Raw genomic sequence first — 25,650 nt, 5'->3', positions numbered from 1 at the left:
TTAAAATAATAATGATAAAGTCTCGATTTGTGCCTGTAATAATAATTGCATCAATGATTAAAGATCATAAAACCATCTTTTATTCCCTGTAGAAAGTAATAATTTGATTTTGTTTCAAAATGTTAACATAAAGGTGCATTTATTGACCTCCAACCAATCTCTAGTTGCTATAACTATGCAGAAAGGTAAGTTGCGTGTTAAGAACATTTTGTTCCAGTAATAGTACCTGACATTTCTGTAGACATATTCAAGTACATTTTCAAGGGGATTATTAAACTACAAGTGAATCAATCATTAGGAAATCATTTTATTATTTCCAAATACATTCTGAAAATCTCCCTCACAAACCTTAAAGAGAATCTTAAAAGATTAGAGTGAGCTGCATTAATCATAAAGGGACGTTCTTTTGATGCTGTTTGTGTCTTCAGGGTGTGGTTGAGTAAATGTCCCTCTCAGATGTACTTCATCATATAATGCTCGTTACAGGTCTCACAAAATATCTTTCATAGTTAAAAGTTAAAATGGCTCTCTTGAAGTGAGAAAAAAATTGCATTGTCAGAGACGCCTGTAAAATCAGCACAGCTTTTTGCAACACCCACAGTTGCTCCTATAAAAGTGGACATTTGATTAGTGAAAATGTGCATGTCCTTTTCTCACATACTTGTGGTACAATATCTCTCTGGATACAGATTTTCTCTAGTTTTTAAATATGAGCCATAGTGTCAAGAAGACATTTTATTCTACAGAATCCTTTACAGGAAGTAATCTCATTAGTGGGCACTCTGCCAAAACACCCACTCAGGCCTGTTCAATTCATTATGGAGGGACCTGTAAAATGCATAATGCGGGATTATCTGGGACCTTCATTAACCATGGGGTATCAGGAGGCTCAAAGCATTGTTTGAGGCAAGGGTTTGAATATGGACATTTATATGGCAAAGACTTTGAAAAACATAATGGTTGGAAGAATGATGGATTTTTTTATATTAATGAAAAGGAAACCATGCAGCTTCTAAACAATCGTTTGGCATCATATATGGAAAAGGTGCACAGACTTCAGGAGGAGAACAGCAAACTGGAAACGGAAATCAAAGAATGGTACAATAAAAATACTCCTAACACATTTCCTGATTTCAGCAACTACTTCAGGATTATTGAAGAAATGCAAAATAAGGTAAAACAAAATTTGATAAAAAAAAAAAAATACAGTATAACAAAATCAGAAAATTTAGCTTTCAATTTAAAATTAAAACTTTCATGATTCAGGTAGAGCATAAAAATAAAAAAAAAAGTTCAAAATTACTACTATTATAAAATGTATCTATTTCTCTTTGTAGCCGCTGTCCAAACTTTAGCTCCTTTCCATTAAAACATTCTGAAATATGCTCAGGAGCATGCAGGTGTCGAATAATATATGGCAGCTCTTTTGCAGCAATGTTCATAATAACAGCGTTATACATATAGGGGCCGAATTATCATTGTGCGAGCGGACATGATCCGATATTGCGGATCATGTCTGCTGCACATTGATAAATACCGATATAGCATACGCTCTCGGCATTTATCATTGCACCAGCAGTTCTGGTAAACTGCTTGTGCAATGCCGCCCCATGCAGGTTCGCAGGGAGTGTCAATTAACCCAATCGTATTCAATCGGGATGATTTCTGGCGATGTCTGTCCGCCGCCTCAGAGCAGGCGGACAGGTTATGGAGCAGCGGTCTTTAGACTGATGCTTCATAACTTGTGTTTCCGGGGAGCCTGAAGGCTCGCCAGAAACACTGGGCATCAAGATCCATATGGAGCTTGATAAATATTCCCCATAGTGCTGAAGATACGTGCATGCTCACTAGAGTATAAGCTTTTTATGGAAAGAAGACTACAACCTGTAGCTCTGCAAACCCCCTCAGCTATAGGGGTTAAACATCAGCTATACATCTAAGAGGACCTAATCATTTTAAATTAAGTTATTACCTTATATGCATTTATCCAGATCTCTGGTTTAAATTTTGCAACTCTTTACAGATCTCTGAAGATACTGTGGATAATGCTAAGCTGGGACTGTATGCAGACAATGCCCGTCTGGCAGCAGATGACTTCCAAAACAAGTAAGCACAAAGTATAAAAAATCTATACAGACAAGAAAGTAGTTTATTGAAAGTGTTTTAATACCTTTGTTAAAATTAATAAATGCTAGCTGAATGTCTTCTTTCTAAATTAATGGTTGCAGATTTTTCTACCTTTGTGTTTGGATAAAACATTTGACTTGTGACTGTAGCATTCTTCAAAAATTCACATTATTTAAAGTTGATTCTCAAAAACTTCAAATACTATAAGTCAATGGGAATCAACATTCTAATGTAATACGGTAATGTTTGAATCTTAAAACATATTGAAAATGTTAACATTTGTTCTATAAAAACATTTAAATAGTAGAACATACAGTATGTCAAGGGGCACATTTATATAATTTTCAAATATAAAAAATAAGATCTTCATAATTCCCTACAAGTAAGGCTTTGGCAGCAATAAAAGAGAAGTAACCCTTTAAGTGTGAATGATGACATAAAGAGGTAGATTTATCATATATCGAGCTGATATGATTCGCTATAGCGATTCATGTCTGATCCACATAGCTAAATGCGATAGCATATGCTGTCCGCTTTTATCATATTTTTTCATTGCACAAGCATTTTTAGTTAAATGCTTGTGCAATGCCACCCCAAGCTCACTGGCAGCCAATCAGCCGCTAGCAAGGGCTGTCAATCATCCGGATCGTATCTTATTACTGCTGTTTCTTAACTTCAGTTTCAGGTGAGCCTTAAAAGATGGCACTGAGAAGCAGCATTCGCTGCTTCATAAATGGAGCCCATGGTCATTATCTGCACAATGTATTTAGCCTATTGCACCCTCCCTACACTTCCCCCCCCCCCATCCCTAATGATTTAGGGCTCCTTCACCACTTGGGGAAGCAAGGCATGTGCGTGGTGACATCACAAAGCCCCGGAAACCTAGAAGTGGCGGGAAGGACAACAGAGTTTAAGGGAGATGGATAGAGAGGCTGGTATTCAAGGCTCTCGATCTCTGCTTCCTTAAGACCTAGAAATCCCCAAGACCCATCATTTGAAAGCTAATCACCTGGTATTTCAAGTGATGTGTGTCTTGAGGGTTATAGTTTAAGCACTATTTTAAACATAAAAATAAACTTCAGTTTTAATGTACTAAACATATATAGATACAGTATACAGGGCCGGTGCTAGACTATTTTGCGCCCTAGGCAAGACCAGCTACTTGCGCCCCCCAACAAAAAAAACTCCCCCCTCCCCTGCATATGACCCATTATACAAAAAGAAGCAGTCTGAAGTCTGTATACAGTACAATGATATACAACTAAAACTTTGGGGCTTAGTTAGGAGTCTGAAAATCAGCATAATGTTATTTAAAAATAAGCAAAACTATACATTTTTACAAAAGCACACCCAGATGGGCAATATAAATGGATCATCTACAAAACATGTATGCAAAGAAAAATCTAGTGTATAATGTCCCTTTAATGTAATGATTAATCATGTGGAGTAAATAAATATTTGTATACATGGTTTTGTTCAGGCTGTATTGGACAATAACAATCTATATACTGTACATAAAGAGGAAAATATATAGAGAGGGATCTATACATAACCTTATATTTAAGCCACCATTGCCTGCCTAATTACACAATATCATTCAGGGGTAAAAAAGAATGCTACACAAGAAAAAAACAAAGGGGGGTTATAGAAATACCTTGACCAGTTCCTTGAAGATGGACAGATTTATGCTCTATTCTTCCTGCCTTTGACAGAGCAATTTTCTACAGAGTTAAATAAAACAACAACAGAAAAGACTACATACACAGCACTTACAGCTACTCAGACACTGACACACTACTGGTTCAAGGATTAGCAGCACTCCAGAAGATAGAGTAAAAACACAGTCTTTATTCTTGTAAATTTAAAAACGCAAAAAATACACACAAAAATTAGTGCAGTGCAGCACAGCACAGCACATCAGCAAAAAGGTTTACATAGAAGGGGAGCGAGGTCCTGACATGTTTCGTGCTATTCAGCACTTAATCATAGGATGATTCCCCACCTGTGTAATGCTCCATTTAACTGGTTTTCAACCAATCAGAATTTTTCAAAAATATACACACCCTCAAAACAAAGAGAGCTAGTATAAATGGTGCATTACAGAGGAAGACAAGAATAATGAAACAAAAAATAACATAACAATGATAAAAAACACTATAGTTATAAAAACAATGATAAATAGAATGAAAACAAAAGGGTGATAGGATATCACTAATACATCTAATACCTGCATTTATTATTGTATATGTTTTCACATTAACATGTTATTGAGGTATTAGTGATATCCTATCACCCTTTTGTTTGTTCTTATCCCATGATCAGAGGTTTCACAATAATATTATTATTTGCTTTTATATTTTATTTAATGATTAATGGTTATGTTTTTGAAACATCTGTGATTTAAGACATCTGTCGTTGTGATCTACAGACAGATAGTTACGATGCACATCATACCATCAATTGTTATGAGAATGGTATTTATAGATATTTCAAGTCTAAATATGACTAATATGATTTAATTGAATATGAGGCTAGTTGCAGAATTGAGTAAACAAAGTACCTATTATTGACACTCACTATACATAAAAGTATGTGAAAACAAATAAATAATTAAATATTTATTTATGAAGAGTTATAAACTTATCAAATTTGAAACTATATTTAAGCTGTAATAATAGGAATTAATAACAATGTTTTTTTAATTCTATTTATCATTGTTTTTATAACTATAGTGTTTTTTATCATTGTTATGTTATTTTTTGTTTCATTATTCTTGTCTTCCTCTGTAATGCACCATTTATACTAGCTCTCTTTGTTTTGAGGGTGTGTATATTTTTTAAAAATTCTGATTGGTTGAAAACCAGTTAAATGGAGCATTACACAGGTGGGGAATCATCCTATGATTAAGTGCTGAATAGCACGAAACATGTCAGGACCTCGCTCCCCTTCTATGTAAACCTTTTTGCTGATGTGCTGTGCTGTGCTGCACTGCACTAATTTTTGTGTGTATTTTTTGCGTTTTTAAATTTACAAGAATAAAGACTGTGTTTTTACTCTATCTTCTGGAGTGCTGCTAATCCTTGAACCTGCATTCTATGAAGCCTGCTCGGCTTCCTTCAGCTGGCAGCCCGCCACAAGTACATTCCTTCAGACCGGCTTTTTGAGGACTGCAATTGGTTAGCTACCTACACACCTCCTAAGCTGTAGCTACGTCACCCCCCATGCACCGACTGACACACTACTGTAGTGTATAAATGTGTGTGTGTATTGCTGTTGTATTTAACTTTGTTTAAAATTGGTCTGTCAAAAGGCAGAAACATGCCATAAATTTTATATATATATATATATATATATATATATATATATATATATATATATATATATATATATATACACACACACATAGTTTTAAAAAAGCACATTAATCTGGCCTTTTAGCTTTTTATTAATTTAGTGCAGCAAGTTCCAATTAAGCTTACCATTACTAAGTCCCTCTATTGATGTCCCACTTCTCCCCTTTCCCCACTCTTTGATAACAATGACACTCAGTAATTATAGCAGGAGAAGCTTAGCTTCTGTCACCTGATGATGATCAGATCAGGGATTCCACTTCCTCAGGTCCCTGCTGTGACTGTCACTTCCATCCATGTAATGTGATACTCGGTCATTCCTTGCAGGACAACATCGCTGGGAATGATGTTAGGAGGAGGAGCTGCGGACAGTGCACAATCTGATGGCTTTTGCACAGGGAGCGAGGGCTCTAACCTAAACATGCATTCTGCCTCTTGACAGTGTGCGGCACAGCATCTCTGCCGCTGTGCGAATCCCCTCAAAGCGCGCAAACACCTCCGCTCCCTCCAATTCCTGTGTTGGAGGCCATTGTTGCACGGTATTCTGGAACTTGAAGTTCCAGCCGTGTAGCCTAAAAAAGGGCCAAGCTGCACCACTGCACTAAATTTTAAGAGTAGCACTCAAAGGCTGACCCCACAGAAACCCCAAACCAAGAATCTAGATGCATAGTCTTTGCCAGTACCCCCATCAGGGTCCGGGCTCCTCTGCTCACCGGAATAACTTAGGCTCGGGCTGGCTGCACCCTAGGCGGCAGTGCGCTCTAGGCGGCTGCCTTGCTCGCCTAGTGGGAGCGCCGGCCCTGACAGTATATATATTATATCCTTATAACAGGCCATCAAAAAAGCCTAAAGTCTCCCAAGAGTAGACCCCTTGCTTTAACCCTTTCGCTGCTGAGCCTTTTTTCATCCCAATACTGAACCAATTTTGAGCTTTTTTGCAACCTACATTTAAACCCTATTGTAAATCAATTTTCAGTAAATGACCCACACAAATTATATATTGTTTTTTCAGCAGGCCCAGCAAATTCACAATATACCATTATTACATTTATAATTCATGGCATATGAGACAGCTGTGGCAAAAACTGTAACTACATTTTTTAAATGTTTCTTAGATTTTAGTAAATAATACTGAGACTGACCCAGTGATCAATGCCGTTTCTGTGATCACCTTACTAAATTATCATCAAGGGTAGACACATGTGAAATAAGGGCCCATACATCTTTTTGGGGCTATAATATAGATTAGAGAGGCCCATTGTTCATATATAAAAGCACAAGATGTTTACTGTTATCACAGTGATTACCTGACAATACAGACAAAATTCATATATTTTTTGAAAGTGGGACTTGTCTACTAGAAAATAAACTTGATTAGGGGTCTCTACACATACCAGATTTTTTAATGCAAACTTAATAACCCATTCGCCAGAGAATCCCCATGTGTTTCTCTACTTTATTTTTAAATGATCTGTTGTGTTGCACTGCTTCAAGACCACCTGCGATTCTCTTTTAAATGAGGGGTCTTGGAAGTTTGCAGCTGCTATGGGAGCTTAGATTGAGGGGTTTAAGAACATCCCCCCATGGCTGTCCTTAAAAAAAAAATCATCTTAATATTGTATTATTGTACTTATGGAATGCAAGAATATCCTCTATTGTTTTTGTTCCGTTATTTCTGTACCACTTTCTTTCTATAAAGGTATGATATGGAGCTTGCATTCCGACACACTGTAGAGGGAGATTTAAATAGCTTACGCAGAGATCTCGATAGTCTAACTCTTGAGAGATGTGACCTAGAACTTCAGCTTGAAAATCTCCAAGAAGATATGGTTCATCTGAAGAAGAATCATGATGAGGTAAGTAAGACTTGATTGTTATGTATGCAGTATCTATCTATCTGTCTATGTATCTATCTTCTATCCATGTATCTATCTATCTGTCTATCTATCTATCTGTCTGTCTATCTATCTATCTATCTATCTATCATCTATCTATCTGTCTATCTCTTCTCTAGATAGACATATATAGATATAAAAAGATAGATAGATCAGATAGTCAATTATGAATTGCAAAAATATGTATAAAATATATTTTATAACCACCATTTCAAAAAAAAAAATTGCTTGCAAAATGTGAACAGTCTACTACCAAGGACACACACCTCTGAAAATCAAGTTGAATGTTTATTTTACCCCCCTGCTGTTGTCAGATAGATAGGAACTATTGTTCTAACCAATCACTGTGCAGAATGTTGTAGAACTATATAAAACTGCTGTATTGTCCTCCATAATGTAAGATGGTGATTAATGAACTATTAATTAAATATGAAATTAGAAAAATGTTCCCTTAAAGTGGTATTGTTTTATTATTATCTGTAGGCACACCACTTGTCTTGGCTACCACAACTGCTTGGGTTAGTTTGCTATGATTCTAGGGTTTAAAGGGACAGTCTAGTCAAAATTAAACTTTTATGATTCAGACAGGGCATACAATTTTAAACAACTTTCCAATTTAGTTTTATCATCAAATTTGCTTTGTTCCATTGGTGGTATTTTTGAAAAGCTAAACCTAGGTAGACTTAAACTTATTTCTAAACTGCTGAAAACCGCCTCCTAGCTCAGAGCATTTTGAAAGTTTTTCACAGTTAGACAGTACTAGTTCATGTGTGTCATATAGATAACATTGTGCTCACTCCCGTGGAGTTATTTAGGATTCTGCACTGATTGGCTTAACTGAATGTCTGTCAAAAGCACTGAGATAAGGGGGCAGTCTGCAAAGGCTTAGATACAAGGTAAACACAGAGGTAAAACGTGTATTAATATAACAATATTGGTTGTACAAAACTGAGGAATTGGTAATAAAGGGAATATCTTTTTAAACAATAAAAATTCTGGTGTAGACTGTCCCTTTAACAATGTATAATCTTATAAATCCATGCTCAATATGAGAAATTAAGCTTTGATGATAAAGATTATGGGGTAGATTTATCAAGGTCCGAATGGCCCCTGATGCCCCTGTTTCTGCACGAGCCTTCAGGCTCACCGGAAACAGCGGTTATAAAGCTCCATAATTGGTCCGCTGCCTCTGAGGCTGTGGTCTGCAATTGCTGATCCTATACGATCGGGTTGATTGACACCCCCTGCTAGAGGCCAATTGATCGCGAATCTGCAGGGGGTGGCATTGCACAAGCAGTTCACCAGAACTACTTGTGTAATGTTAAATGCCGACAGCATATGATGTCGGCATTCAGCGATGTCTGTCGGACATGATATGCTACAGCCTATCATGTTGGATAAATCGGCCCCAATGAATTGATAAGAAAATAATAATTTTATGTTTTTCTTTTTTATTTCTCTTTGCATTTTGTAAAGAGTTTACCAACCCTGTTTTAAATTTACAGCTTGCTTATAACATTTTATGCTCTACAAAATATACTATGTTCTGTGTGCTTTTTTCTCATCAAATTGTGTTATGGTCTCCTTCTTTCTGCCTTTTCTCCCGTGTTGTTTAATGTTCTAGAGCCATGTGTTAACCATTATTATCTCCCTCCCCTCTGCCATTGGCCTTTCTTATATAATTTCTTGGATTAAAAGTGTTTTTTATGTTACAAAATACATAATAGATCACTGTAGAACACATGAACATAATCCCCCACAGAAACACGTAACTAAGAGTGTTTTTATTATTAGTGCAAGAGATTCTGTGTACGAATATGAAAATGACCCGCCGGTAGCTTTAAAGCATAGCAGTGGTGGGAAAGGTATAGCAAGAGAGTTACACAATGTTTTAGTCTTGTTAGACCTCATTAGCACAGAAACACTGGCATTGGGCATACAAACCAGTGTCAAAATTATTTACAGTGAATAATAAGATGAGGGTCAAGAAAGAAAGACATTTATTTATGTATTTATGTATTTATTTATATGTATGTTATTACAATACTAATATCCATGACTCATCTTTTATATTTCTTTAGGATTTAAACAGTATACGTACCAAACTGGGAGCCCGGGTAAATGTGAAAGTTGATGCTGCGCCTGCAGTGGATCTTAATAAAGTATTAACTGAAATCCGAGATGAATATGAAAAGTTAATGGAAAGGAATATAAAGGATGTCGAGGCTTGGTTTATCAGTAAGGTAAAGTAAATATTTTAAAATGTATTTTACAAAAAAGAATACACTTATATGTACACTATTAAATTAAACAAACTATTAAATTAATTACTATTAAATTAAACAACAATAGTGTGACGATTATCTGTCAGCATCAAGCGTGAAGTTCAAATTAGCCTAATTGTTTATTAATAGGATTGCATCTATTTGTAAAATATTTCGATAGTTTGCCACATTTATTGGTAAAATATAGCAACACTCATTTCTTCTGTTTATTGAAAATGGCTGCTATTAAGAGATCTGCAGTTATAAGGCTAGCAGCGTTTATATGTTGCCTTGTGAATACCACATTTGTGTTCTGCTCCATGAAAGAGGCATAATCCTTAAGATTCCGGTATGATACTGTTCTGTTCAGCCGATACTGGTCCAGATACAAGTAGCGTGCTCATTTTATTTGCACTTGAGTGCTAACTGCACTCAAGGTAAAAATTAGTGCAGCCAGATCAACACTTTTATTACAAACTGAAAGTAAAAATTTAGTGAGCGAAAGGCTCTGATGCTCTTACTTTAGGATTTCGGATATTGCAACCTTGCTAACTCGCTATAGACTTCTGAGGGGCACGCTACAAAAAGCATTTTTGGTTAGCACTCCTGCACTAACCCAACACTGTGCTAGATCAATTGCACTAAAGCCCAAGGTGTTTTAGAAATACTTCTCATTCCTTTGTTCTTCACTATAAAAAATGTTTATTTTTAAATATATACAGGTGGCCCTCGTTTTACAACGGTTCAATTTACACCGTTTCAAAATAACAGCCTTTTTTCCCAGTCATGTGACTGCTATTTGAAAGCATTGAGAAGCAGTGCATTTATTAAAATAGCCAGTAGGTGGAGCTGTACGCTTGTGTTGCAGCAAAGCCAAGCAAGCTGAAATGAATCAGTTTAACCAGACCTGAGCTATCGAGCAGATTTCAAAGGAACAAGATCTTCCTGTCTATAAATCAGTCCAGATTGGAATGCATAGAAAGAACTGTTTGCAGAAAAATGCAAGTAAAGTCTGTGTTGTGTGATTATTTTATTAGGTTTATAATGCTGTTTAGCATTTAAAGTCTTCATTTCAAAGCTTTAAAAATAATGTATTAGGTGTTACTTATGACAATTTTGAGAGGGACCTGGGACCTATCTCCCTCACTTTCCATTGACTTACATTATAAACTGGGTTTCAATTTATAACTGTTTCGATTTACAACCATTCCTTCTGGAACCTAACCCCGGCGTAAACTGAGGGCTACATGTATACAGGTAGCCCTCAGTTTACGCTGGGGTTGGGTTCCTGAAGGAAAACCTTTGTAAATTGAAATCCAGTTTATAATGTAAGTCAATGGGAAGTGAGGGAGTCAGATTCCAGGTCCCTCTCAAAATTGACATAAGTAACACCTAATACATTATTTTTAAAGCTTTGAAATGAAGACTTTAAATGCTAAACAGCATTATAAACCTAATAATATAGATTGTATCATCATCAAACTAAGTTTAATGAACAAAAACATTTGCTAAACATTACCTAATAAAATAATTACACAACAGATTGTATCATCATCAAACTAAGTTTAATGAACAAAAAACGCTTTTTTACTTGCATTTTTCTGCAAACAGTTCTCTGCATTGTTAGCATGTTAGATAATATTGGGTCTGCACCTATTCTATGCATTTCAATCTGGACTGATTAATCAGTTAGGCACCCTCACCTCAAGAAGCTGGACAGGAAGATAATAGGGAAGTGGCTGCTAGATCTTGTTGCTCGATAGGTCTGGCCTGCTCTGTGTACACAGATCAATTTCAGTCTGCTAAGCTTGTATAACTTTGCTGCAACACAAGCGACAGCTCCACCTACTGGCTATTTTAATTAGTGCAACATTTTAACATGTTTTTCTAATTGAAGAACATATGAATTTCAAGTACTTTTATTAAAAAAAATATTAAAACGGAATAAAAATTATATTGCATTGACTGGGAAGGGCTAAAAAGTGAATATACTGTATATGCACATGCAAATTTACACATGCAAATACATAAATAGACATGTATACACATATATTAAAATATATCACATAGACATATGTTGACGTATATATACATTGGAGCCCTTTCTAATCAAACACAATATACCATATCCCTTTTATCCCCTTTGCTACTGGGAATTTTAGAGAAAAACTTGAATTTTTAGCCCGCTATCACTCTGATGAAACAGAAATATAGCTTTCGAATTTTTGATTTACCTATTAACTATTTATATTTTTAAAGTAGACAACCCCAGTTATTGATCTAGGCTCATTTTGATATATTTGATGCCACTATTTGACTGCTAAATATGATCATATATAAAAAAAATAACTTTTTCGCGAACTTTGGGTTTCTCACAGAAATTATTTACACACTACAACTACTGCAGTCATATGACAAATGGTTATAAAAGCTTCTCTGGAATCCCCTTTTTTCAGAAACAGCAGACATGCATGGCTTTGCCATTGCTTTTTGGGAATTCGAATGACGTTAATTGCAGCTATGCACCTTTCATGAAATTCCTGGCAGTGAAGGGGTTAATCAATTAGCTTGTAAGGTTAATTTTTTTATGCAGACTAGAGATTACCATTACACCTGAGACCTCCCACTCCCTGATCTCTACTTGATCTCTCACAAACAGCTCTCTTCCCTCCTTCATCCCCACTGGTAACCACCTTCTTAGGTACTGGCAGAAGGTCTGCCAGTATGCAGTTTAGTTATTTTTTCAAACTTTTCTAAAAAAATTTTTTTTCAAGGTGTAGTGATCCCTCCTCAACCCTCCCACCTCTCTGATTCCCCCTTCAAGCAGTTCTTTAATCCTCTCTGCTCCTACTAGTGCCCCCAACTTCTAATTCCCCTTTTTCGTAGAGTAACTAGTTCCCCTATCTCTCCCTTTAAAACATTTTCTGTACCATAGGGCCCCTCCCACTCTGATAATTGCAGCTGCTCACCACACTTGTAATATTTCCAACAGTGAAGGGGTTAATCAGGTGGCTTGTAAGGTTAATCTTAGATGTAGTGTAGTGACCCCCTCACCGTCTCCACCTCGCCCTTCAAACAATCATATTGTAGGGCCCCCCTCTCCCTTCTTATAAGCCCCTTTGCTGTGTAGCACTCCCTCTCTCCAGAGTGTCACTGTCTGTATTAGTGATCTGCCTTCATATGGTAAAGGAAGATGCTGCAGTCTTTGCTGTCAAAGCGGACAGTGGGGACCCCAGCATTACCTAGAAGGTTAGACGTAGGTACTACATCAACAGGGCATGCTAGGCAAAGTACCCTGTGATGTAGAACCTGGGAAATGGGATGTACCATGGACTTGTAATATCAAGTTAATGTTAGCAGGGTCAAGTGACACTGCTCATCTGCTCCAGAGCTTTCATTAGCCCACATTAGGGTGAGTTGTGCATTGTATCACAAATAAATCTACATACACAGCTTTTGAATCTAATGGAGTTAAACATATGAACAAAACACAACTCTGGTGTATTAATATTCAATGTATTATTGAGAAAATTGTCAATTACCTATTCAGAAACATGTTTTACTTAATATTTACTATACAATATTGATGTAGATTACGTTAAACAAACTTCAAAATCATTATTATTTTTTTCCTGATTCAGATTAAAGTGAAGGTAAAGTTTTCTGGAACTGAAAGAAGTAGTGTGTTAATTGGTCAAAATATAGCAAGATCGCTAAGTTTGTAGGACATATTTCTATATATATAAATATAAAATAAATACTTTATCTTTACGTGTCCATCCGATTAAAGCTCCTCCTTCCAGTTATTTCCTGCTTTCTTGGTGTATTACGTATAGAGCGTTGCCACCCGCTCTATACGTATGGTAAATGCGCGTTCTCGATTTTCGTAAATCTTGCGCATGAGCACATTACGCCTTAACCTCAATTTGCGCCTGCGCGACTAAAAACTATTACCATCTGAAGCGCATGCGTTGCTAAACAAAGTGAGTTCGGGCGAGTTGCTTGAGTGAAGGCAATTTGCGCATGCGCAAAGCTGGAACGAGCACGGCTTATAAGATACAGGAAGTGTATCTAACGCATGCGCAGAACGAATAGTAATGCAGTGACGTCAAATGACGGCCGCCTAACGGCCAGACAGATAATTGGCTACTAGAACAACGTGACCTGGCTGCCAAAAAAAAAAAAAATACGGGCAGATTACAGAACGAGGAGAATAGAGTTAGAAAAAGCGGATAAAACGGTAAATATAGATTTTTAACTAAATTGATGAATTAAACTACCATTATTTTTTAGGCTATTTACATTTGAAAAGATCGAAAGATGCTAACTTTACCTTCACTTTAAATTTAAAAAAAATATCTAATTTACTTCTGTTATCATATTTACTTTGTTCTCTTGGTATTCTTTGTTGATGAACCCAGATAGGTAGTATTAACGTGTCTTGAGCATTATATGACTGCTATTTTTGGAAGAATTATTTTTAATAATATAATACATTATGCAAACATTGCTGTCATCTAGTGCTCACAAGTGTAAACATTCTTAAAAACATTCTTTAAAAAAATTGCAGCCATATCGTGCTTCAGATATGAATTTGGTACCTACCTAGGTATGCTCTTAAACATTGAATGATATTAGAATGTGGTAAATAAAATAACAGAAGTCAATTGGAAACTTATTTAAAACTGAATGCTCTATCTGAATCATGAAAGAAAATAAATGGATGATGCTTTAAATATGACTTGTGAACACTTTCAAGACAATTATATTTATTTTTTTAACAGAGTGAAGAACTAAACTCACAAGTGGTTTCAGGATCTGAGCAGTTACAGTCAGTGAAATCTGAAGTCACTGATTTGAGACGCACCTTCCAATCACTAGAGATTGATTTACAAGCTCAACTGAATACTGTAAGTTTAATATATATACCGTATATATATATATATATATATATATATCTGCATTACGAAACATAACATATTAGAAAAGTTCAGGGACAGGGAAAATTCAATACTTTTTTGCTTTAAGATGCTTTAGTATAGTTAAAGTTTATATTAAGTCTACATTCTTTACTATAATATATTATCAGTTACTGCCCACTTTGGGTTAGAATATATTTCAGATGACATATCAGCATGTTATTCTACAAAATTACAGTTTTTCACAGCAAAAGCAAGCAAAATCAATTATATATAAATGCTACAATGATGTTCCATTTTAATTAAATAATTACAATTCAGTTTATTGTGCATAAAAGGATCATCTGGACATGCATATATGCCATACATTAAAAGTATTAAGATTTTTCAAGGAGTTCAAAGGATCCATTTGCTTCTCAGCAACCAGGGGCCCCATAACATATGCGGCGTCGCCCCCAAAAGCCGGCAACGCCGATTTTTACGCAATTTTGGTATTACAGGTCGCATGCAAGTTATGCGCATATATTTCACCCTTACGCCCACAATTTTTACTCCCATAAGCTAACATGGGACCGCGTTGCAAATCGGTATCCAATATTCAGCGCAAAGACTTACGTGGCAAAAAGGGAGAAATCTTACTCCATTTTCACCTCGCCATACAAGGCAGCCGCAGCACGCCTTGCACTGAGTATGGGAGCACCGTAACTGAAAATGCCTTAAAAATAAACTAACACCTAACGCATGCGCAATATCTATCTACCTGTCAACTGCAATCCCCCACCGCAATAACTAATAAAGTGTATTAACCCCTATATCCGTCCTCAAACCCACACCTCAACTAATAAAAGTATTAACCCCTAAACCGACAACCCCCCCACAATGCAATAAGCCTAATTAAACTATTAACCCCTATATTCGCCATCAAACCCACACTGCAAGTAATAACTAAATTATTAACCCCTAAATCCACCAACCCCAACATCGCAAACTACCTATTACAACTATTAACCCCTAATCTGCCATTAACCCACAACGCAAACTACCTATTAAAGTATTAACCCCTAAACCGCCAAAGCCCACAAGGCAATAAACCTATCAAAGTATTAACCCCTAAACCGCAAAATCCCACAACGCAATAAACCTAACCCCTAGCCTAACACCCCCTAACCTAACACCCCCTAAATGAACCCAAATTACCTATTAAAATAAAAAATCTAACATTACTTTAAAAATAAAAATAAACTAAGTATAAATTAAAGGGACAGTCTAATCAAAATTAAAATTCTGGTGTAGACTGTCCCTTTAAGCTACAATTACATAAAATAAAAAACAAAATTACCAAATTTTAAAAAATTATACCTAATCCCTATGAAAATAAAAAAGCCCCCCAAAATAAAAACACCCCTACTCTAAGAATAAACTACCAGTAGCCCTTAAAAGGGCTTTTACAGGGCATTGCCCCAAGATAATCAGCTCTTTTACAACAAAAAAGTGCCATAAGTCACTGGCGACTCCAGAAATTTGTATTTACGCTTATTTCTGGTCATCGCTAGTTTATCAGACTTACAGCACTTTATGAAGTGCCGGCGCCGTATATGTAATACCCTGATGTGCGAGGTGAAATTATGGGCAGTGCGGGTTGCAGCGCTTGCACTGAAGCCTGCGCCGTATGTGTAATCTGGTCCCAGATGTTTTGAAGACATGTAGTGTGTCTGACAGCTTGTGTCTGGATGCCTGTATAGGAAGGCATTTGGTTACCTGCCTTATTGTCTTCCTGCCCCACATATCCCTCCAACTTATAATACTTACAATAATGTGCATTGGTATTACAAGAAAGGTGCAATGTGAACGCAACCTCGCTTCCATAGGCTCCAATCGGAGCCTCGTTCTGATGTCATCACAGATGGCATTGAACAGGGTAAGTAGCGCAGCAAACATAAATGTATATGCTGATATAGATATATATTAACGTGTTAATATGTGTATATGCACATATTAACACATAAAAATATATGTATATAAGCATATATATTTACATTGCGGTCTATGGGAACACACAGTTCCCATAGACCGCAATGTAAAGACGCTTTTCGGTGCCTTTTTTTCCCTAACACCCCACTAACTTTAAAGCCCCCAAACTGCCTAGTGCAGTTTTTTTTTTTATGAAAAAAAAAAAAATGCTACTAATGGCTAGTTAATTATCGCACTCCTGCAAACGGGCAAATTTGCCTGTTTGCGAGAGCACGATAATTTAGCGCTCCACTTGTTATCTAGCCCTTTGTCATTTGAGATTTCCAGATTCCTCAGGAGTTGCAGGTATGAGGAAGGTAGGTGTGAGGTTCTTCCTCTGCACATAAGAAAGAAAATTATAAATATTCACATCCTACAATTCTTTTTAAAAGATTTCAAATATAGACAAGATACATGTGAATATTCTGATTAAAGAGAAAAAAATAAGTATTCTGTGAAACTATATATATACTTTTTTGGGTATGAAGAAAGTAATGGAAACAGGAATTAATTAAAAAATCATGCCATTATTTTTAAAAGTATATGTTCTTTAACATGCAAGCAGTTTATGGCCATTTAAGGGATATAAAGTTAATTAAAACACTTATAAATAAATTCTGTGGGTAGAATGTTCTGTACTGGAATATAACCCAACTAATTATCTTTATTATCTATGGATGTAACTGAATCAAAAAGGTTAGATACTAGCACTTACCAGGAGATATGTTATAGAGGTTTGCCAGGAACATTCAAAATTAGAAATTCTCTAAGCTGAATGATAAATTCCTAAATACTATATACCTATATACTACCTCATACCAGTAGCACCATGCTAATTGAACATCAATGAAAATGATAAATCCAGATTATATGCTTTTTGGGTGCACATTAAGATTCCATACTTCCATATCCCTCTAATTTACCTTTACAAATTGTACTTCGCCTCTCCCATAGAAGGACTGGAAGCCTTAAGGGTGTACTGCATTTAGAGTGAGATTTCCTGTGTATATCATAAAGCTATCAAAAATAATATACAAATGTATAGAAGGGGCAAAATAAATAAAACTCTTTGTATTACAACATTTTTTAAGACTCATAGTAAAATATTTTATAAGGAAAAAACATGTTGTGATTAATACCCCTTTAATTACGGATAAAAAAATAATTGGAATATGTTTTCCAACTCATAAGACGCTGATGCAACTACTATTTGTAACAAGTGATACCTCATGGTTATATAGCATACATGATAATGACAAATCCCTACATAGAGTAAAACTGTACATGTGAAAAGCTGCATAATGACATTATTCATATATATATTTATAGAAATCTGCTCTTGAAGATACTTTGATGGAGACAGAGGCTACTTATGGTTCACAGCTTGCACACTTACAGAGTCTAATAAACAACACTGAAGCTCAGCTTTCTCAACTCAGACATGACCTGGAGATTCAGAACCATGAGCACAAGATATTAATGGATGTGAAGACACGTCTGGAAATGGAAATATCAACATATAGACGATTGTTAGAAGGAGAAGACAAGAGGTACGTATGGTACCATGTTTATCTGATACATTTGAACACAATTGATGATTGCTTTGAAATGCACAATTCTCTCTACACCATGTTAAGCTCTCTTGAACATATACTTCTCTAAATATCTACTATCATACTAGTGTTTATACACTTAATGGTGCATAACAAAAATCACCAAATATGTGCCTCCTATATAACTTGCTATGATTGGTTACTAGCATGGAATTTTTGTCATTAACTCAAAATCTTCTGATTCAAGCTGCTAAGGGACTTAAATTCATGGAATGGTTTCCACATGTCATGTTTTGGTTTTCTTGACACATTACCATCAACTGCTATTACCCTTAGCTGTGGAGTATCTACTTTAAGAGTACTTTGAATTGATCTTCCATGGTGTGTCAGTCGTTGAGTTGTGCTCATTGGTTGGTTCACCACCAACAGCTATTTTGAAGTATAAAGAGTACTACAATTAGAAAAAGTGTTAAGCCAAAAGTACAGCAAAAAATAAGCAAAACATTTAAAAAATAACGTAACTGAAACTAACCAATACTTTATTGAATAAATAAAAACAATGATGATCATTAAACAAGCTTGAGGATAACTACATTGTTTTGGTGGTAGACGCGACTATGATTAATTGAATTAGATAGCAGGAGTACCTTAAAGGACAACAATACAGCTTGACACAATGGACATCAAGGTTTATAGGAGAAGATTCTTTTATAAATGAAAGAGGCAAAATTTGCTGAGCAATTAGATATGGAGCAGGTGGTAACAAAAATGGTGTAATTTGTTGGTCTGATGTCTGTAACTTTTCAAATGTGACTAAAATACAATGCTAATGTTCACAATGTTCTGTCTCACAGCATTTCATGGTCACATTCTTCTGGAGGCAAAGGTAAGCAAACGTTTAATGACTAATGTTAATGAAAATGGTACTCTTCTCTACAATTTAACACTCTAGTCTATAGAACAATATAAGAGATTATCATTTCATGTTCCTAAATGTATACATCATTTCGATGCATTCACAATTAGATCAGTAATGCTTATTAAAAAAAAAAAAAAAAAAGGACCTATGAGAGAGCACTATTTAATTATGTTTGCATTAAAAACACATTGTTCAGTACAGAGACATAGAGACATTCATTTTTACAATTGAAAAAAGAAATGCTCATTTAGGGCCAAATTTACAAGTGAAGCGCAAAATTGCACTTATGCGAGCACGATATTTGCTCTCCACTTGTAATAGCAGCACATGCAATTGTGGGCTGCTATTATAAGTAAGGCGAAAGTGAGGAAGCTTTGTGCTCATGAGAGCCCTCTTCCATAGGCTCCAAAGGGAGCCTCGTTCTGATGCCGTCATACATGGCACAGAACCTAGCGCAGCGAAATCGGTAAGTCACGCAGAGATGAGCAGCAAAGTGTAAATATATATGTATACGAATATACATATATATACATATACAGTATGCATATACATATACAGTATGCATATACATATACAGTATGCATATACATATACAGTATGCATATACGTATACATATACAGTATGCATATACATATACAGTATATTTTGAGTATTAACACAGTCCCCATAGACCGCAATGTAAAGGCACTTTTCAGTACCATTTTTTTTTTCTAATACCCCACATCCAAAAAATGTAAGCCATTAAAACTGCTTCATGCAGTTATTAATTAAAAAAAATAAAGATGCTATTTTATTTTAAAAAACAACATTACACTTCATTTTGTTGACAATTGGGGGACATTTTTAAAATTAACCAGAGGTCTGACCGCAATCTTGCAGTAGCATTAACCAGCCACTTGTAGTTGTTGGGTTATTTATTTGCACCCGTAAATAGGCGAATTTGCCTGTTTACGGGCGCACAATAAATAGAGCTCAAATAGTATTGTAGGCCTTTAACGGGCATAAAACCTATTTTTTTTTTTCTTTCATGATTCAGATAGAGCATGTGATTTTAAACAACCTTCCAATTTACTTTTATTATTTAATTAGTTTTATTCTCTTGGTATCCTTTGTTGAAAAGGATACCTAGGTAGACTGAGGAGCTGCTGATTGGTAGCTGCACATATATGCCTCATGTTATTGGCTCACTTAGGGCCAGATTACAAGTGGAGCGGTATTTAACACTCCTGCTCAAGCGCTAACTCTGCGTGAGGTGGGTAGCTCATATTACAAGTTGAAAGTAAAAAGTTTTCGATCACTCGCTAACCCGACGTGTAAACCGAGCTTAGAATACCGTGCGTTATAACGTATTCCCCCATAGAGGTTAATGAAGCAAAAAAAGGGAAAAAACCTAATACCCAAGCAGTGCGCAAAGCCATTCGCATATTCTCATGTTCCCTATCCCGACATGAAAATATAAATATTTCACATTCTAATGTTCTTCACATAGAAGAATATCTTCTATATCTATTCAGAAATAAATATTTCTACATATATCTAATGGTATTTTGGTAAAAATTGGTACAATATATCTATACCTTTATATATATATATATATATATATATATATATATATATATATATGGATTATTATATATATATATATATATATATATATATCTTTATACAGATATATATATAGGAATATCTATTTAAAAATGCATAAAAAATATTCTGCTATGTGCAGAACATGGGAATGTGAAATGTTTACAGTAAATACACAGTTAAACACTTTATTATATATGAATATTGTGTAAATATGTTTTTTCATGTTTTCATCTTCGTGACTACAAAAGGGCTCCAATACACTTACTGTATATACAGTATATGTCTATATGTGTATACATATGCATTTATGTGTTTATATGTGTATGTATGTCTGTAAATACATACAGCATATACAGCTATACATAAATACATATATACACATTTATAAACAAATATATATACATACATATACATCTTTAGACATGTAAATGTATGTATGTATATACCTTTTTTTTCTAACACCTGAGACCTCATATATTTGAGCCCTTATAACTTTTTGTGCAATATTTTTTTTAAAATATTTTTTGCATCACTAAATGTGCCGCTTATGCCATGACCCGCGCTATTATTAGTAAGAAAACCCTTAACGAATGGTGATGTACATGGTACGTTGCGGTTGTTAAGGGGTTAATGTTTTCAGCTAGCTCCCAGTAGTACATTGCTGCTTCTTCAACAAAGGATACCATAAGAATAAAGCAAATTAGATAATAAACATGAATTGGAAAGTTGTTTAAAATTGTATTCTCTATCTGGATCACGTGTTTCATGTATCTTTAAGCCCCAGTGTAGTTTTTCCTACAATACTCTTTCATTTTCTCAATTTGTTAAAAACACTGTAAATGATAACAAATTCCTTTTGCATAATATAACATTATGTTTTAAGTATTATTTTCTATTGCAAAACCATATGAATTGCCATAATGAATTGCTTAGAGTTTTTATGGCCACGATGTTAATATGTGACTGAATTTTGCTTGCGCATCAATGTTGCAAGTGATATCACCATGGCACATTTATTATTATTATTATTATTATTGGTTATTTGTAGAGCGCCAACAGATTCCGCAGCGCTATATCGATCTTCTACCAATGAAGTGCCGCTTGCACCTCTAAACCAGTAGCCGTGCGTGCATACAGAAACCTTTCAGTTGACACGCACGCTATTGGTTCAGAGGTGCAAATGTCACCTCATTGACGGAGATCGTTGAGCCGCTGAGTTTAGCGCTGTGCAACGGCACAGAAAGGGTGAGTTTAGCACCCTTTTTTACTTGTTTGAAAACTTAAAGTCCACTTTATTTTTAGTGATGGTAAATTGATACTCTTGGATTTACCATCACTTTAAATATTTAGTTATGAGCATCTTTGCAATATACGTTGATTATTTATTTTACTCCCTTTTCATGTAATTTAGCTCTGAAACGTTCTAAATCTCAAACCATGAAATGCCCCCTGCTGACTTCCCAAGGCCAACTCTGCTATAAATCTGCCCCTAATTAGCTTTAACTGACAGAGCTGCAAAATAGAGTACGTCATACTAACATTATAGCTGGTACTAGCTTTGTTGTCTGGAGTAAAGCCCTGATTGTCCCCTCCAATTAAGGCAAATGGGGGATGAAGTTTGGCTATTGAAAATTAATTGCAGTAAAAACTTTATTCTACAGCAACACACAAGAAATGTCTTGTAATTAAATTACAAGGTATTTATTGCCCCTTTAAATGAGTTTATGCTGTATAAATAATTACTAATATTGGTGATATCAGCTACTGAATTGGTGAAAATATGCATTAATAAAATTCCCTGCATTCATTTTCTTTTTTTTTCTTTTTTTTACAGGATTTCAAAATGGCTTAAAAGTTGTTTCCATCACAGAGGAGATTGAAAATGGAAAGATTGTGTCGACACATGAACAAATCCACCAATTAAAATGTTAAATTCATCTATCAATTATTTTAAAAACCTGTCATCAAAATGGTGAATTGAATGTTAGCCTGACTCTTATGGTTAACACCTAATCCTAAAACCCATCCTTAACCCTAACAGATAAATCTATAACTCTCCCTAAACCTAGTCCTAACCCTAAGCAGCCTAGTAACACCTTCTGCAACATTTCATTAAAATGAGGCAGATGATGTTATGACCATGCTATAGACTCACAATGAAGTAGTCATAGTGCAAAATGCCTTCCAGTTATGACAAATCTAGTTGTGCTAACCTTTTCACCAAATCATTTTTGTTGTTTATATTTGTTATTTTAAATCAAGCAATTCTGTTCTTTTCATTTGCTATAGCATGCTTTGTAATATTGCACTTGTACATAAACTAATTGTATTCCAATTGCACCTTGTGATCTTGCAAAGATTTAATGTTTTTTTAATTTACCTTGCAAATACAGAACTGAAATGTAGCCTGTAATAAAAATATACACAGAATAAAAAAAACATCATATTTACACCGAGTAATACTTAAGTGCAATGTTAAAAAACTAGAAAAAAAATGTTTTTAATTGAATATTTAGAGGCCCATTTATCAAGCTCCGAATGGAGCTTGAGGGCCCGTGTTTAAAGACCAGCGTCTAAAGACCGCTGCTCCATAACCCTATCCGCCTACACTGAGCAGGCGGACAGGAATCCCCACAATTCAAACTGATCAAGTACGACCGATTAGCCGCAAGTCTGCAGGGGGTGGCGTTGAACCAGCAGCTCTTGTGAGCTGCTGGTGCAATGCTGAATACGGAGAGCGTATTGCTCTCCGCATTTAGCGATGTCTTTCGGACCTGATCCGCACTGTCGGATCAGATCCGACAGACATTTGATAATTCGGCCTCAGAGTCTGAGAGGCCCATTTATCAAGCTCCGAATGGAGCTTGAGGGCCCGTGTTTCTGGCGAGCCTTCAGACTCGCCAGAAACAGCAGTTATGAAGCAGCGGTCATTTAGGAGTGTAAATAGCACAGGACTGAACAACTGTGGTGAGGCATGAAAAATAGTGCACTCTTGTCATTGCTAGCGGGGCCTATGCTGTAAAAGCTCTTAATTTCCTTGTGACACACAATGTACAAAGGGTTAAAAACTGTCAGCTTTTAAAAGTAATAGAAGAAAAAAAAAATCTCTATTTTAAATTTGAAAACACTAAATTTTCTTCATGAAATATGAGTGGTCTGATTCTGAAGAATATAACAGTGGATCCAAACCCCAGGCCACAAATACTATTATGGTATCCATTAATAATACAGGCAATTAAACCATTTTTAAAATCTTTGGTTAACGCTTAAGCACTACAACTGAACTAACTGGTTTGAACTAGCAAAATAACTAAATTAAGAAAAAGCTACACTACTAAATCATCACGTAAGACATTTCCCTAATCATTCTTATTAGCAATAGTTTGCTTGACACTAGGAAACAGAAGCACGTGGTTATTTAACATTCTCAGCATAGTTGGCAAGGATTAGATAAAATAATGGAAAAACAATGGATTATTGTTACTATATTCCTGGCTAAACTAGCATTATTGCCGACAGATAAGATCAGGTGACAGAAATTAACAACAAAAGAAGGCTATAAAAAGTAGGGTTGCACCGATACCATTTTTTTTAAAACCGAGTACCGATACTTTTTTTCAAATACTCACCGATACCAATTATCAATACTTTTTTTATGTCATATGACAGTTTACCAAGCACTATACAGACTAATGATTTAAGATCGCTTCTTTATAATTAAGAACTGTATCTCAAAAGACATTTTGAAATAATAAAACAGATTTATGTACTTCTTGTCACAAAGTTCACAGAACATGTTTATAAAAAAAATATTACAATAACATATATTAATAATAACAACAATAAATAACAGCTGCAGCAGCAGGGGCTGAAAAGCTACAATTTGGTTGTAGGGTGCCTATATAACTCATCAATCTGCCATTAGGGATGGGCGAATGTTTCGCAACATTCGAAAAACGGCACAAATTTTAACACATTTGTTCGTTCAAATCGAATTTCGAATGTTTACATAACATTCTAACATTCGATTTTCGAATGTTTGGTTTCAAATTTTACGATTACATTCGAAAATATTTGAATTCGAAAAATTCGAATTTAGATTGTAATACTATTTCTAATGGTTTTTCTTTAAATGTAATATTCAAATTATGCAATATTCGAATTCGAAAAATTCGAATTTAGATTGTAATAGTATTTCTAATGCTTTTTCTTTAAATGTAATATTTGAATTATGCAATACGTGTATTTGAAATTGAAAAATTCGAATTTAGATTGTAATAGTATTTCTAATGCTTTAAAATGTAATATTCGAATTATGCAATATTCGAATTCGAAAAGTTCGAATTTATATTCGAATTCGAAAAATTCGAATTTATGTTTGTAATAGTATTTGTAATGTTTTCTTTAAATGTAATATTCGAATTATGCAATATTCTATATGGAAACATTCAAAATGATATATTTGTATCTATTGTGTATCAATTTACTAAATTCTCACCCTACCACATGAACTATTGAACTTCTGAATAGTATTTGTTAAATAGAATGTTAAATTTGAAATTTCGAATGTGGACATTCGATATAATTATAAACATTCGACTTTCAAAAGTGACATTCGAAAACTGTAAATAACATTCGATTTTCTAATTTTTAAGAATATTCGTTCTTATCGACATTCGAATTTAGAATTCGAATTTCGGTAATAACATTCGTTCTACATTCGAAATTCGAAAATTTACACATTCACCCATCCCTATCTGCCATTTGCACTTAATACAAAGTAATATAATTTAATTCTGAAAATAATATTGGGGAAGGAGTATCAGAATAATCCCCTTTTAGATGGGGCATTTGCATTCAACTGACTCAACAGAAAATAGGGCTGGTCTTCATATTTTTCCAGGGCTGCTTTTTATTCCCATTCCAGCCCTAGCTAAGGATGTTCCTCAGAGTACAGTATGTTTTGAGCATAATTGTGCAAGATGAGAACTAGCAGTATAACCAGCAATCTAGAAATTAGAATAA

The 25,650-nt window shown here is 35.1% G+C and overlaps 1 protein-coding gene across 1 annotated transcript; it reads left to right on the top strand.

Moving 5' to 3' along the window:
• The first annotated feature begins 709 nt into the window (after positions 1 to 709).
• LOC128663456 (keratin, type I cytoskeletal 17-like) lies at positions 710 to 22,557 on the top strand. Its single transcript, XM_053717791.1, has 8 exons — positions 710 to 1,174; positions 2,024 to 2,106; positions 7,177 to 7,333; positions 9,454 to 9,615; positions 14,421 to 14,546; positions 17,895 to 18,115; positions 18,973 to 19,004; positions 22,460 to 22,557. Exons 1-8 carry the CDS (start codon positions 710 to 712, stop codon positions 22,555 to 22,557), a joined length of 1,344 nt encoding a protein of 447 aa, XP_053573766.1.
• The last annotated feature ends 3,093 nt before the right edge of the window (positions 22,558 to 25,650 follow it).

Source organism: Bombina bombina, chromosome 1 (genome assembly GCF_027579735.1).
Source record: "Bombina bombina isolate aBomBom1 chromosome 1, aBomBom1.pri, whole genome shotgun sequence".
NCBI lineage: Eukaryota > Metazoa > Chordata > Amphibia > Anura > Bombinatoridae > Bombina > Bombina bombina.
The sequence above is the reverse complement of the archived record's forward strand: the minus strand, read 5'-3'. Positions and strand labels throughout refer to the sequence as shown.